Raw genomic sequence first — 16,407 nt, 5'->3', positions numbered from 1 at the left:
ATATTGCTTCCTTCAACCTTTTAACTTGACCACAGTAGCCAAACACGCTTAAGGCACTCGCATCTTAAAATGGAGTAGTAGCAACAGGTTGTCTTCACACACTGTAGGAGTGAAGACAAAACACGATTCTGAATATTTCATGTGCCTACTTGGAATGTCAGTAGACAGGGTAAAGATGAATTTTACAAAGACTTCGAATGAAATTTAGATATTACGGTTTTCTCTTTATTTGTCTTTGCATTTCTGGCTCTATAGTGATCTGTTGGGACTAATTGAGGAAGTTAATTTAAAAAAGATCATTATTGGGGTGATTGTCTGACAGAAGTAGCGCAATGTGACAAACAAAAGACACAAAATTTAATGAGACCTTATTACAGATCATACACTAGGGGTCTCAAACTCCAGTCCTCAAGGGCCGCAGTCCTGCAGCTTTTAGATGTGCCACAGATACAAAACACTGGAATGAAATGGCTTAATTACCTCCACCTTGTGTAGATCAGTTCTCCAGTGTCTTAATTATTCTATTCAGGTGTGGAGCAGCAGAGGCACATCTAAAAGTTGCAGGACTGCGGCCCTCGAGTACTGGAGTTTGAGACCCCTGTTACACTGAGCTAGTTATTAGTTTAAAAAAAGCCTTTATGCAGCTGCAATCCAACTTCATTAACGTTAAAAAGGAGACCTCTATTTTTTTCATGTGAAACAAACATTTTTTTTTTTTTGCGCCCCATTTTCAAATTACTTTGGTATTAAACATGCATCAAAATCAAGAGCAAACATTTGATTTCAGATTTCTGTCTCAAGGTTTCCGGACTTTCAGGAATAGAAACTATCAGTTGTTTTTTTTGTTTTTTTAAATCAATGTCTTTAAATAGTATGTACAAGAACTAACTATAATATCTGTCATGATTGCTGAATTTTTTAATTAGCTGAGTTTTCAGCGAGAAATAAATGCACACTCTTCGGCCGCATCTGTAAAAAGTTCTCTGGAGACGAGAACAGGTCCTCACTCATCCTGGACCTGATGGCGCTGCTGCAAGTGACAGTTAATTCTCTGCTTTGTCCTGATGAATGAATTACATCAACCCATTCACACGCATACAAGCCTACCTCTGCATGATTTCCCATCACGGAGCTGCTGGCCACGAGAGAAAAAAAAATAAAAAATCATAAAACATCTACACCAAACAGTTTCGAGGACGACACACAAATACGCATCAATCTCTGTTCCGGTTTCATTACTCACGTTCTCATCATGCCTTCGACGGGCAGAGATTGTGGGGCCACAATCTCTGCCCGTCCCGACTATCATCTGTATGTTCACGGCACACACTCACACACACACTTCCTCTGCTGTTCATCGTTAATTCTCCTCTGTGAATAACCTTCACTGGTCGATTGTATTGACTGCCATCACACTATAATGCATGTTTCTTGATGAAAAGAAATCTGCCTCAGCACTTCGGCCCCGATCCCATGTGATCTTGTGAAATCGACGCAAGGGACTTTGTCCACAAGTGCCTGGTCAGGAAGGGTTAAGATGAGGGTCAGTGAGTGGCGATGCATCACAGTGATGGTCCTCACAGTTATAGCCAGCATGTGTGTCTGTGTGCTAATTCACAACCTATGATTAAAGGCTTGTGTCCAAGACTCTTCTCTCTACGATCGATAGCAGATTAAAGTGAAACTGAAAATCCCCAGCATGAAGCATCGGATGAAGCGTTGAGCTCAGCCAGAGGCTCATGAAGCATTCGGATCAGTTCTGAATACAGAAATGTCAATGGGTTGCATCAGTAAAGGAAGTCACGCAGAGAGAGACGTATAGAAATGCATCAACAAGAATGGAATGGATTGAAAAACGAGAGCTGCCTGGCAACTCATTGGGTTTGGATTCATTGTTGATGATAAAGTGTTGTTCTCTGTTTGCTGTGCCGACGTCTTTTATGTATCTGAATCAAGATAAAGTTTTATCAGAATATTGATGATAATGTTCTCATCTTTTAGATTCTGATAACTCGATAGGCACGTTGATTTGTTATTAGAAGTTGCATTTATTTCTGACAGAATATTATAAACGTTTATCATTTATCCAACATCAGAGTTTTGAAACAAAAAATAAAAATCCAAGAAGGACGTTAGCCTGCTTAACATCTGGATAATGTAAGCTAGATGACACAGGAAAGACTGCCTGTTTTTTAATCCATGACCTTCACAACACAGCAGTAAATTCAGATTATGAAAAGTCCGCTGACCTATCTTGAACCATTTTCCAGTTGTGAATCAAATTTTGAGCAAAGTCTTAAAATGTCTCCAAAGAAAATGAAGCGAATCAACAGGACTGTGTCACATGTTGACGCTACAATTGGTGGTGCGAAAACAAGATGGAGAAATTTTTCCTTTGGTAAGGCACAAAACCACAAGTGGAGGGGAGACTTTGTTACATCACAACTTATTCAGCAAATGTATTTCTCTCTCCTCTTTTCCAGAGCATTTTTACATGCGAGTGTAAAAATCAGCTTAGAGCATAAAAGTTTTTTCAAAATGTGCAACTTCCATCAACATCCAGTTCCTCCCTCTCCATCAAATCTCAAACTTCTGTCCACTTGTCCTTTTACGTTCGGCCTCTTTGCTAAACCGGACTGATTTTACATGCTAAACCATTTTACATTCAGTGGTGCTAAACCATCACTGAATGGTTTAGCACCACAATACATTAAAGATTTGCTGCTGTTGTATTAACCTTCCAGAACTCTCAGGTTCTGGTTCTGGTTCTGCTCTGTGTCCCCAGAACCAGAACCAAATGAGGAGAAGCAGCATTTAGCATCTATGCACCAAAAATTTGGAACAAACTTCCAGAAAACTGTAAAACAGGCGAAAGACTGACTTCCTTTAAATCTCAACTAAAAACCCATTTGTTTAGAGTTGTATTTGAAACATAATCAATTGCAAATTTATTGACGGAATCTGACTTGATGTTGTGTTTTTATTGTTGATTCTATGTTGCATTGTGTTTTTGTGTTTGATTTGATGTAAAGCACTTTGAAATGCCTTGCTGCTGAAATGTGCTATACAAATAAAGTTTGATTGATTGATTGATTGATTGATTTTCAGGTGTGAGGGAGAGGAACATGAATGGCCATCAGTGGACTGCTTTGAGCCTTTGAGCCTTGCAGGGAATCCTCAAAACAAGAAGGATGTCTCTCTTTTTTTCTTTTTTTTAATCAACATTTTCTGTTTTCACACTTGTCGGGTGTAATTACAATTATAAATATCACATTGCGTCATCAGCCTACCTCAAACCTCAATGTTTCTGAAAAAGAATCAAAAGCCGATTTCATTCAAGGATAGAGGATGTTTGTTTAAAAAAACCATTGATGCTTAACGTTTCACAATGATCTTCCATCTGCACCTGCGTCGCTTTCGAGAGGTTAATGGCAGGTTTAACTCTCTACGGCAAAAACTTTCTTTTCTAATAAATTAAAACATTAATGAAATTATTTTTCAAAAAATCCTACAAACTAAATCAATTCCACACAAAGCAATGTACTTAATGTGCTTAGTTTTAATCATTGTGATGATTGTGAATTATATTAATGAAAACATCATTAAATTGGAATGATACATGTTTTTAAAGTGGTAAACTACGTATTTCATAGCACCATTAAGTAATGATCTTACCTTCAGTTGTTACAAAAATGCTGCATAGAGTAAACATAGAAGAAATTTGACATTGCAATTTGATGCCTTGAGATGAGCCTCCGTCTCTTTAAGAAGCTCCTGCTCTTCGACACCCATGACCAGGATTTTAAAGACAAATATAGTGTCAACTGAAAAGAGGACTTTGGAGCAGTCCAGTCCTTTTCTCTGCTCAGCACAAATACGACCTCCGGACGTTGTTTCTCGTTTGGGATCGTCCTGCTGTTGTGGCTCTTGAACCACTGACTCTCCTGCAGCTGTTTTGTGAATCTAACACAAACCTTTGACTGGGCCTCGCCTCACAATCCTGTCTATTCCATCGTCATCCTTGTTGCTTGTGTATTTTTCTTTCCCTCTACACTTCCTTTGCTCCATAAAAATGTTTGGATACAGTACACAGTGAACAGTTTCTTTAAAAAAAAGAAAAAAAAAAGAAAAAGAAAACCCCACCTTTTTGTGGTTTACTCTACTTGAAGATGTCAGGGCTCAACAACTGTCCAATCAGCAGCCTTCATGTGGGCCTGCAACAGACTTTATGCCAGAGTTGCTCTTGCACGCATGACTCCTTTTTTAGCATCTACTGCAATTTCAGCAAGCTGAATTTTTTGGCGTACAGAAAGCAGTGCTGGAGGACAAACAAAACACAATTTGGCAAAGGGAGCACAGAGATAATATGAGGTGATGTGAAATGAGCCTGTGTGACTGGTGTCTTTGCTTCCTTTTTTGTTTATCGTGTCTTTTCACACTATGTACTTTCCATCTGGTGCCACCTATCTGACGGAAACTGAGTGCCAGAAAACGCTGTTACTTGTTTAAAATCAACTTCTTGCGAACTACTGAGCTTGCATCCTTGTAAAGGTTTGCATTTATGCGAGTGAAATAAGTCAGTGCACACAAACCCATGCTTGTATGTGACTAGATGCTTTAATAGCTCTGTGCCTGAATCAGGGTGGTTTTTGTACACTGGATGTGCGAGTGCCTCTAAATGTGTGCTGCCAGCTTGATGCGTCTTCCTCTCCCTCTGCCCCTCTCCCGTCGACTGGCTGGAGCCTCTCTGCTGCTCTGTTCTCATGGTTAATGCATGTGGAGGGAGAGCCCTTGTCCCTTAAATTCTCCCCGTCTCTGCCTTCCCAGAATAGAACCGATCCTTAGCATACACAAAGACAGACGACTTCTTATTTCTCTGCCATGTAATCCAGCCATGGCTATGGGAAGAGTTAGGAATGACAAAGAAAAGAAAGTCAACTTCATTAGATGTGAGTAAAAAGCAGGAATATTACGGATTAGGAAGAGAGTTATAATTGGATTACAGTACTAAAGGAAAACAGTTGGGATATATGGCAGAAAAGAGTGGGGGAAATTTGAGATGACTTCTTATTCATTCAACAACCCAGAGTGGTGCATGACTGCAAATGTTCATTTTTGTACAAATAAACGGCCTATATCTGTACACAGATGGAGCTAAAAATTAAAAGCTAAATCACAATAGTAAAAGTATTATAGTGAAATCACACCGATCACCCCTGACCAGGTTTTACTTCCCGTTTCTGTTTTCTCTTGCCATCACATTGGCTTCACCTGTCAACGTTCTGGGTTAAAGGGACAGAGCAGGCGAAGGACCAGCACAAGCACAAGCCAGTTACTGTGATACTTCCTTTGGGCCACGTAAAGAGATAATCCTGAAGAGGCCTACGATGGACCACTAACTCCTGCGCTTCAGTGGGAAATGGATTACAGCAAACAGGCTGTAACCAGGTCCACTGCTGTAAAGCTCTCCCTTGCTAGCAGTTAGTGTGAACAGGGCCTACAGATTAACATGTGTTTGCAAAACAAATACTGTTGAAAGCTCCATTTGTGGTGTATTTGTCAGGGACGGCTATCAGGAGGTTATTAAAAATGATGACACAGACGAAAGGGCAACAACAGCTCAACCGTTTTTGGACTTTTCCTCGTTAGCTTCTTTTTTGCTCTGTCCTCTTTCAACTTCTGTTTCTGTTTAACTACAAATGTAAGCTGAAACAGCTAATGGCTCAGATGAAAATGTAAAATCAGTCTGGGAGACAATCTACCTGGCATTGTTTCGCTGTGATTGGTTTTAAACGGGCAGCATTGACATAATGGTCACCTACAGTGGCACCACTTGTATTTTAGTGTTTATTACTAGAATGTAGATGCAGAGTTTATTTATTTTTTAAACTGTGTTGGTCTAAGTCCTGCTTGGTGATTGCTTTGTTTTCTCTGGTTTTTCGTTTCCGTTCAGCCATTCCCTGTGGTTAGATTCCCTCACTGCCTCAGTTTCCACTCTGAACTCACATCCGTTACGTCCCATTCAAATAGTCACACCTGCTCCCCATTCCAGTAATCACTCCTCCCAATATTTATACTCATTTATTTGGGTTGCTACTCGTCAGATCCTCCTGTTTACACTAATGTTTCTGTGCTAGCATGACACCTGGCAACACACTTTTCTCAATAGATCTGCTGCCATTTTAGTTTCAACTTTGAGCTTTTTGATTTTCTTGTCCTATTGCACTCCAACCTTGGTTTTTAGATTTTGGATTTTATGTCTTACTAATAATACCTTCTGCTAAATCAAACCAGGTAAACTCCAGCCTAAATTTTGATTCTAATGACCTAAAAAAAAAAAAAACATGTACAGTCCAATCCCCATTGAGGTAGAGAGCTGTTCCTCTGTGTAAAGAAGTTCACAAGCAATAAAAAGCTGTCAGGTAAAAAATGGTGGAAATTTTGCTGATGGTTTGAATTTTCCGTTTTCATAAAACTAGCCAGAAGTGAAGTTTTAAAAGCCAGCTGAAAGAAAATGAAAACATGAAGCCAAATTGAGTCATTTTATCTGGATTTATGTTGTGATGTGAGATTCCTAAAATCTTTTTTTTACACAATCCATTTAGAGGAGATGCTCAAACATTAAAGATTGTAAGAATTTAAAAACATTAAATGGAAGAAGAGCGCTTGCTATGCTTTGTAGTTACTGTGCGCTCCTGTTTGCTGCTGTGACTCCATGTATGCTGTTCTCCTGTGGCTCTGGTGATGCTGTTGCTAACACATTAGCTCCCGTGTCCAGAGTGCTTTACACATGGGAACACAGAACCCACCAGCTCAGCTTACACCGTCTCAAACATACATAGCAGCGATGACAGAGACACTGACCCGGTATCCATAGCAACAGTTACATTCAATACCTGTCAAGCTGAAGACAGATTGTAAGACCTGAAGTTGTGTGTAATGACAGGAAAAGAAATAAGATTGGAGAAAGAATAGGAGTAGAAATGTAAATAACACTGCAGAGTTTCAGTGCATCTAGTTGGAAAGATTAGAGCGTTTTCAAAGGTGGGGCTAGGCATGTTCGTCCCAGTGGGTCGACTTTGTCAGAAATAAAATCTAGTAAAGGTTCTGGAAAACGGTCACTTGAACATCTAAAGCAGTTTATGCTGGTATTTGACAAATCCCAGGATAATAAGCAAGATGATTTCTTACAAGTACTTTCCTTTAATATACAAGTTTACGTCAAGTAAGATTAACATGCTTTTAAACACTCTAAGAAAACTCAGATGATTTTATGATTTCTTCTGATAGGTTTCTTCACAACATTTGCGGTGAACGGAGGCACGGCTGTCGATTGATTTTGGGGAAAGCACCTCAAACACACCGAGCTCTTCTATGAAATCACTGGTTATAAAAAAAACAAACAAAGATTTCAGAAAGAGTTCTGACGACCGCCACGATCCTAATTCATCTTTTGGTAAAACTTAAAAATACCTGAAAGGTGCCATGTTCATCCATTCACACAGTCTTATCCAAGCAATGTTTTGGTCCAAAATGTATGAGTCACCCTCACAAGAAAAGAAACAGACCTCCTGATGAGGCTGCTAGGTGTGTGTCACTATCCAGACGGAAATTAATTACGTATCGAAATGAACCTAATTCCTTCCTTGGAATGGACCTACCTTCTTCCTGAGCAAGGAAGAAGCATTTAATCCACAGCAACACAAAAAAAAAAACAGATTGCAGCTAGCAAATGCATACAGAGACTTTTCTTTTTGGAAACATGTTATTTGGTCTAATAACACTAAAATATAATGTAATTGTTACATTCTGAAGAAAAAGGAAGAAACCTGAGAAAACCATTAAGTTTCTGGGATGGCCGTCTCATAATGGATGACATCACGAAGGAAAATCAATCAATTAAAAGTCAAACAATTATAAAATGGTTTTAGAAATCTTAATTAATATTTGAGTGTTGCCAACAAAACAGGGTAATACAATTTAACATACAATTCTACATACTATAAATGAAGTGTATGTAAATCTCTTTTAAATAAAGTATTAAAATAAATATTTCACTTATTATTCTGGGATTAACAAAAAGTCATGCTGAATGACCCAAGACAGTTCAACTTTAAGGTCTTTTAGTTTCAAGGGGGGAAAAAAAAAAATCCTGCATCTTTTTATGACAATAACTGATTTTAACACCAAATAAACCAGCATTTCTCTGAGACATTACAACAACAACACCAGCACTAAACTATGTAAAGACGGAAAAAAAAACTTAGTACAAGCCTATAAAGGTTTTATTTTCAGATATAAGACCTGGAATACCCAAATCTGCCACGTTAGCTTTCCCTTCTTCCAGCAGATTGGTTTTAATGTGGTCTCTCGAGGCTCCCACACCCAATCATGTGCTATCTTTTATTACTTTCCTTTTCCTGTTGTCTACATCTGTCAGCAGTTGAAGAGACGCGGCACCCTAATGCAAACAGGAGTGGCAAAATCGCGCGGAAAGTGTAGTTTGATAAAAACAACAAAGCTCAAATCTTACTTAAAAGGAGAGCCAAGGCATCAGAGGACCACAAGAAACATCAGCAAAGGGCCGAAGAACAGCAGAGGGAATGAGAGATAACATGCATACAGGGAACAGGTGAGAATAATTAACTGGTTATGCTGCAGCTGAAGGGGCAGATGAATTGAGGTGTGGCCAGAAGTGACAGAGAAACAGTGTTAACATTAAAACGGAAAACAGGTGAAGCAATTGAGACAAATGGACGTAGGGAACTTTGAAGAAACACTGTTCTGCTCTCCTTTTGTCCAACAGTAAGCCCAATGCCAGTCGAAGGAATATTTGAGTCAGGATGTTCCCTCATTAGCTCTGCTGATGGACAACGTACACACCTTAATATAGAAAAGAACTGCAGAACAGAGATAAAAGAGCTAACAGCTTAGCATCATTAGCAAAGGCTAAATACACAGAGAATTTGGACCCAGAGGCTTCATAGTGTGATCAAAAACTCACATTTACAAAGAACATCCTCACAAACACCAGCAATACACTTCTACTCCTAAATTTTAATCAAAATTTACAGATTAAGTCGATGACATAAGCAGATGGCAGTGGATGAACTTCCTCACATTTGGCTTGGTGAGAACTGAACAAGATGGCTGACTTCCTGTTACATGCTCAAACTGACCTTCTAACTAAAAAACTTCACACATTAGTCTAATTAGCAAAAAGCATTTATCTTACACAGAACTGAGGGTAGACCAAGGAGTGTGCGACTTTTTATTCTGCAGATGTAAACTTCTGGTTTCAGCTTTATGTTCCTTTTATGAGGAACGTTGTAGATTTTTAAATCAAAAAATGTCTGCTGGTTGGTACAGAAATATGGAAATGTGTCAGTCTACTCTCAGACTTGTGCTTAATTCGCAAAAAATAAACAAAAAAACTGAAGTAGAAAAGGAAAGGAGAGGAAAAACACTAATGTGAGAGACAAATAGGTCTTAGGAGAATTAGAAAAAGGAGGAGACATCATGAGATATGGACAAATTATATGAAGAAAAACGAGGTGAAACCGCTGATGGAAAGAAAGAACATCCATATATCCATGTAAGGTAGAGATGGCTGCTTCATCTCTAGAGCTAAGAAACATCTTTTGTCTGCAAGTTGGTTTGGAGAGCAGAAAATTGCTCTTCCTGCATTTCAGTGAGGTTGAAAGGTGTTGTTATTTTTCATGATTGCTTTTGCCACTCGAGATAAAACTTTATTGTACGTCTGGAGTTAGGCCTTCATTTTAGGTTTCCGTTGGCAGTGACAGCCCACTGAGACCGATAAATTATGTGACGCTTTTTGTCCACAGAACGATTTTATCTGAACTAAAGAGGAGGACGCTTAATTATTTGGAAGCTTTCGGAGGCATTTGTTAAAGAGCGTGGCAATAACAACTTCCTATTTTAACAACAACCCTTTATATTTCTGGTTAGTTTCACTGTGAGGTTTGCTTAATATTATCTCAGGCTGCAATGTTGACTGAAATGTACTTAATACCTTCCAGAAATAATTATCTTACACAGAATTGTGCAAGATAACTTTTCAGATGTAAATGCAACCTCTCATTTAGGGAACCAAGGTCACGCATAGAAAATGGTCTCCATCAGCAACCTCTTACATTCCCATTGATGATACTGACATTACGATGATAAATATATCATGTCTAGTGGGAAATGTAAAAGGTAATTACAATAGTGTCATTTCTGTGTTATTATAATTACGATGCTCAGGGACAGGGCTGCAGTCAGCAGTACAGCTACAACTTGCCCCCAACAGAAGATTAAAACATGCTTTTTAATTGCCCTCGTGGTTTACCTGGCGGTAAAATCAAGGAAGTGGCAGGGGGCATTTAAAGATAAGAGCGCTCTAGAAAGGTCAAGTCTGCTCCGATTGGTCAGAGTTGGTGCCCTGATCCTTCCCCGTTATGAATTAGCACCAAAAAAATGTAAGTGTTTAATTTATGCTAAATGTTCACATGCCTGCGGATAAAAAGATTCATTAGGATCGTTTTTCCAGGAAGTTAAAATCTCCCCGATATATTTTAGAATGTCTACGGGCTATAATGGGATTAAAATTTATTCTCTTTCACATAGACTTTGGCTTAAAAATAGAAAGTACATTATTTAATGAAGGAATCAACCTGTTGTGCATGTTTGCAGACCTTTTGTTGCAGAGAGATTGTGAGTAATAAAAAAAAGCAACCTACAGAAAAAAATAACAAAAGCATCTATTCACCAGAAAATGTTGAATTATCAAGTGCCTGTTTGCTGGTGAATAGAACAGAATATTCATTTATTTCACATTCATGAACCTTTTTTTCTTTTTCTTTAGGCAGCATTTTTTCTCAGTTGTGGACACACTTTGCACCGTTTCACTTAACCTCTTTTATGAAGTTGAAATAAAAAGTGCATAGAGTTAAAAAGTATTAGCAGTTGATCATTAAAACATATGAAACCTGCAGCAAAATTGTTTCAAAGAGCTATTACTCGTAAATCTTCTTGCAACTGCTCACAGTCGGAAATGTTTTCCCAGCTCACAGTCAAGTAGCAAAAATAATTACACTTGTTTTAAATAATGACCTTCATGTGCCTCTCCAGCTTTGAATGACTTTATGGACGATATGTGCAAAACTGATGCATTAATCAGTCTGAACTCCATGAACTCACGTCTGCTTGAACCTCCAGGAAATTCTAGGAAGCAGCAACATTCTCTTCTGAGTTCATTTTTATAGTTTCCTTGTCTGTTGTAAAATATTACTAAACAACATGTCAGTGGAAGCTTTCAGACTCAAGCTTCAGTGCATCATTTTGTGGTTTTGCAGCTTAAAAAAAATCTCCTTGATTTGATTTTTCTTACTAGTGTTTCCACAAGTCATTTTTCTCTTGACTTTGTGCTGCTGTGCTCATAAGCCCACTTTCTAAAATGAGGTGTGGAACAAGAGGAAATAACCAAGGAAAAACCTGTGGCACCTGAACATGTAATTCATACGGCGTTTCTGCTTTCAGACAAAACTAAGAGTGAGTGGAAGAGATTAAGATTGCTGTGATGCCAAAAATTTAGATTTCTGTAGTCCAACATGTTAATGATAAACATGATAAATGTTGCACCTTTTCATTTGGTTGATTTTAATTTGAATCATTAGTGTAAGAACGGCTCCTGTGTTTCTGAATGTCTGCCAAGTTTTAATGATTTGACCAACAGGAAGTAGAGAAGAGTGAGATGGAGGAAATCATTCGTTCATTTTTTGCTGTCTACAGCGTTGTCTGTCGTTTCCCCCTCTGGTTTAGTTTGTGTTAGATTGGCAAGATATCTGTTTAAATAATAAATCATTTTATTTTTTAAATCAGACTAATGTTTCTGGCAGCATGTCAGATAAAATGTACTATTTTTAACCAAAAATATTTCCAACAAGATATATAATTTTGCATATGAATGCTGCTCCCCTGAATTTTTTATTTTTTTTTGGGGGGAGGGGCTTAATGATTAACCTTGTGGTGCTTAAATAATTGTGATAAAGCACAAATTGTATGTTGTGTGTGTTGCTAATTATTCAACACAAGCAGCCTAAAACGTTCACTCTTATAAATGTGTGTGTGACAGAGCTGTGGCATGATCAGAGAGGTGGGGAGAGAAAAGCACAGTTTGCAGATTTCACCCGAAACCTAATTAATCAAAAGCACATAAACAGAGCAGCTCTTTGTGCCTGCTGAGTCTAAAATTAGCAAACAGTCTGCAGGACGACAAACAGGATGCAGGGAGGAAGACGTGCTGCCAAAAGGTGCACCTGAGACACTAAAGAGTAGCACAAGTGGAAAACACCATGCTGGGCACAAGAGTGCTATTAATAACCATGAATAATTTTTGACCTTTATCATAATTATACCAGAAGCCATATATCTATTTACATCACATAAAGAAATTAGATTATTATTATTATTATTATTTTTCTATCCTGAGTGACAATCTGAAAGTAAACTTGGTTGGTTTTAGGTCATTTAGAATCGGCAAAAATATTTTCTATTAGCTAAATCCTAGAAAAAAAACATATTTTTATATAAATATGACGCCCCATCCTCTACCTCTAAAGTTCAGATCTCCAGCTTTTCATGTATGTAAAGTCAAGAAGTTAGTAAGAAATGAGACACATTGTAAAAACAGTTTTTACTTAAACGATAGTAAAGTAGTGTGTCGAGCAGCTGTTAAATGTTTTCTTAATCGTCGAGACAAAGTTTTACTTATGTTAAAGCATTCAAACCCGTCTGTAGCTGCTGACCGTTTTTTTTACATGTTTCAAATGGATCATCACATTTTTCACCTCTAAAATTTTATTATCTCTGTTAAAAAATACATTTTTGTAATCTGTTTTTGACTTTCTTGGGATTTTGTGTTGTTTTTTTCAGATCTCTTAGCCGATTTAACTCAACTGGAACTTCAGGAACTTCTATTTATGTCACGTCTTGAATCCACGGGTCACATGTTGTTTTCCAAATTGAACAAAAATACGACCAGGTTGTTTCAGCTTTTGCAATTTTACATTATATTCTGATGAGTGTAAACAATCAAATCTCACAAAGGCAACAAGTGAAAATAGACTCAGTCCTACTGCAGACAGCAAGCTATTTTACTTTACATAAACAGCCTTTGCCTCAAAGTTTTCTACAGCTTTGAAAAGCTGAACACTAGAGACCCTTTGTGATTTAATGCTAACAGAATTCAGTGATAACGCGCAACCCACTTCCAAAGAATGCAACGCTCTGTATGCACACATAAACCTTCTGAGTAATGCTTTTGCAGCCACTTTCCCAGCTGTTATTTTTCAAGGTTTGAATAACTTTTAGAAAATGACTTGCAAATACATGGCATGTGGGTGTTTCAGTATCCCTCATCCATATTCATCGGTTCTGCTGCAACATCCATGGTTTATCCTCCTAAATCGCTAAACTGACATCTTCAGCTCGCAGCACACCTGCAGCATGAAATAAAATGTTTGTTACTTTAGAACTTCAGGAAGGAAAATGATGCCTAAAGTGAACAAAAATAGAGATTAATGAGCTCCCAAAATGTAAAATGAGCTTTTTTTTTTTAAAGGAAATGTTTCCTTTTAGGGATATGTAAAAAAACAAACAAACAAAAAAAAAACTTGAAAACAAACCTTTAGCAACAATTAGAAATGCATTTCTAATGTTGCTTCAATCTGTATTTTAAGCTGCAAGAAAATAAATTTAACCAAGATAGCTGTGAATGTACATGCTACATGCTCATGTAAACACCAGCGATCTAATAAATTAATCCTTAACATTCATATTGTTACCAATCTTTAGATTATCACAGTGGAAAAAGGTCACACAATTGTCAGACATTCCAACTGCCTGGAAATTCTCATGTTGATCCTAAAGTCCATAATTCTGCACCTCAGTTACGTGTTTGTTGTTCCTTTTCAGACTTATTTGTTTAATCTGGAATGAAATACATCAAACAGTAAAAAAAAAAAAAAAAAAAATTAAATGTAAATGCTTTTGCCAGCCTTCTTGCCAGTGAGCGTTGCATTATGAATATTGCAAGAAGAGGCAATGTCACACTGTGTGAGAGAAGTATCACCGAAAAAGAGGATTTTACAAACATTTTAAAACAAAGGCTGTTGTTGACATTCTCAAATCACTGCAGCATCTCATATCAGCAATTAGAGGATTTAGCACAGTTAGCATTGCCAAGTTGCCAGTTGCCAAGGACAGATTTCCAATAGCCAATCGCCCACATGTGAATGCCACAATATGCTTGTTCTTTGTTTATTTGCAATGTCCACAGTTAAGTAAAAGACACACAATAATTTTGACCGTCGTGTCTTTGCATAAATTCATTGCTCTGTCAGATTTTTCTATTTTTCACATTTAAAAAATCAGCTGGTACTTTCTCACTAGCTGAAATGTAATTTAATTTACTTTGTTTTTCTTCTCGTTTTGAAAGCAGAGTACTGCAGTGTTTTCACACCGACACACTATCATAACCTGTATGTCTCCCCTTGGCACGTTAATGGAGAATCTGACAAAGGTTTAGCATGCAATTAGTGCTACTTGCTGAGGCCTTGCACTGGCAGTCCATCACAAATGCACACAAAGGGGCTTTCATCCTTCCCTTTTTTGCCAATTTGTGTTTTTTTTTCACTTTACTGATTCATTCAGTTCATTCACCTACTTCAATTAAGGCTCATTAGAGTAAAAACTAGATTGCTGGCACAGCAAAGAAAGTCGGCAAAGCAAAGCAGCATTTATCCAGCCTGTCTCATGTTAACATTTCTCAATCATCGATTGTTTTCACCTTTTGCTTAATGGGTGAATCATAAACTTCTGCTCAGGTTTGCTTAGTGGATTCAGTTTTGTCATAAATGATCATAAAATGGTGGTAGAAAGAATACAAAACAGATCTACACTCACAGATGAACCCTGTCCCACATGCATAGCCTTGTCTAATGTGACCTACCTCAGTAAGGTGAGGGTTGGGGTTGAATCCACACTGATTGCACACGGTGGCTTTGCACTGGGTGCAGGTGTTGTAGTTGGGTACAGCCGGTAGATTGGACAGCTCTGTGGTGGTGCACACTGGGCACAGTTTGCTGCTTGGCATGGGTGCGATCTGCGGCACGGAGTAGGGCGATGTGGGAGTCACGCCACGGTCAGGAGACACAGAAGGAGACCGGCCCGTCCGAGAACCACCTGAGCCACTGAAGTCGACTTGGAGGTTTCGGCGGGAGGCATGCTGACCGGGACTTTGGCCACCGTGGCCTGCCATACTGGAGCCAGTTGCAGTGTGACCCACCCCATGGCCGGATCCTGAGACCTGCCCCATGCCCGACCCTTGGCTGGACTGCATGTGTCGAGGGGAGGTTGAGCTGTCATGAGCAGCCAGACGATACGGCTCTCCAGCTCTGTACCCTATTCCTCCACCACTGCTCATTCCCCCCATACCTCCTCCCACCATGCCTGCTCCCATTCCTCCTCCCATCCCACTCATTCCTCCTCCACCCATTCCTCCACCCATCCCTCCCATTCCTCCTCCCATCCCTCCCATTCCTCCTCCCATTCCACCCATCCCTCCTCCGCCATGTCCACCTTGTTGCATTCCTGGCTTTGGACTACCCATCGGGCCCGTTGGACCTCTGAAAGAGACGAAGCAAAAGAGAATTCATGCTCAAAAGATAGCCTTAAAATCTGGGTAAATTCTCTGAAGTCACATCCAATTATGTTGCAGTGCCTTTCAAAAGTATTTACACCCTTATGTTTTCTTACACGTGACACTTTACATTTACAAATCTCAAAAGTATTTAGTAGTTATCTGGTAATAAAAAAAGAATCTATTTTTCCCCGGAAAAAACAAAGATTTAACGCATCAACCAATATTGCAACTTTTTCTCCAAACTAAGTTTTTCTTTGTTTTTTTTTTTTAGGTATTTACTTGAATAACCATTAAATACACATGTGGATATAATATATAAAAAAAGGCACACTTATAATAACATATAAGAGCTAATTGTGAATGCTAAAAAGTAGGGTCACTATGCTGGGGGGTAGAGTTTGAAGACAGTGGCCATTACCTTCCTGTGCAATTCCACTTGAAAATAGTTTTTACTTCCAGCACAGTCTGGGCTTTTTCCCCTTGTGTGGGTTTCCCTGCTTAATTTCTGACTGGGCCAATCAGCAAACAGAATAAGAAGTTGGGAATGACAACATCAATTTTCTGAGCTGTTTTAGAATTGTGGTCCGCCTGCGGTTTCAGCAATGGCAGCGGAGGAAGTGCAAGAAACCGTTCAGTCCATGTCGGCCACGCTTCCAAATATTTAATGAACTTTAACAGTAGCCTTGTTCATATCGGCTCTT

General features: G+C 38.7%; 1 protein-coding gene across 1 annotated transcript in view; it reads right to left on the bottom strand.

Moving 5' to 3' along the window:
• The window catches only part of bsna (bassoon presynaptic cytomatrix protein a), a 148,476-nt gene that overhangs the window by 108,949 nt on the left and 23,120 nt on the right, over positions 1 to 16,407 (bottom strand). Inside the window, exon 2 of the mRNA XM_044130082.1 lies at positions 15,014 to 15,689. Coding sequence (XP_043986017.1) covers positions 15,014 to 15,689 — 676 coding nt within the window. The remainder of the gene's footprint in view (positions 1 to 15,013; positions 15,690 to 16,407) is intronic.

The sequence above is a fragment of the Gambusia affinis genome, linkage group LG01 (genome assembly GCF_019740435.1).
Source record: "Gambusia affinis linkage group LG01, SWU_Gaff_1.0, whole genome shotgun sequence".
In the NCBI taxonomy this organism is placed as follows: Eukaryota; Metazoa; Chordata; class Actinopteri; order Cyprinodontiformes; family Poeciliidae; genus Gambusia; species Gambusia affinis.
The sequence above is the reverse complement of the archived record's forward strand: the minus strand, read 5'-3'. Positions and strand labels throughout refer to the sequence as shown.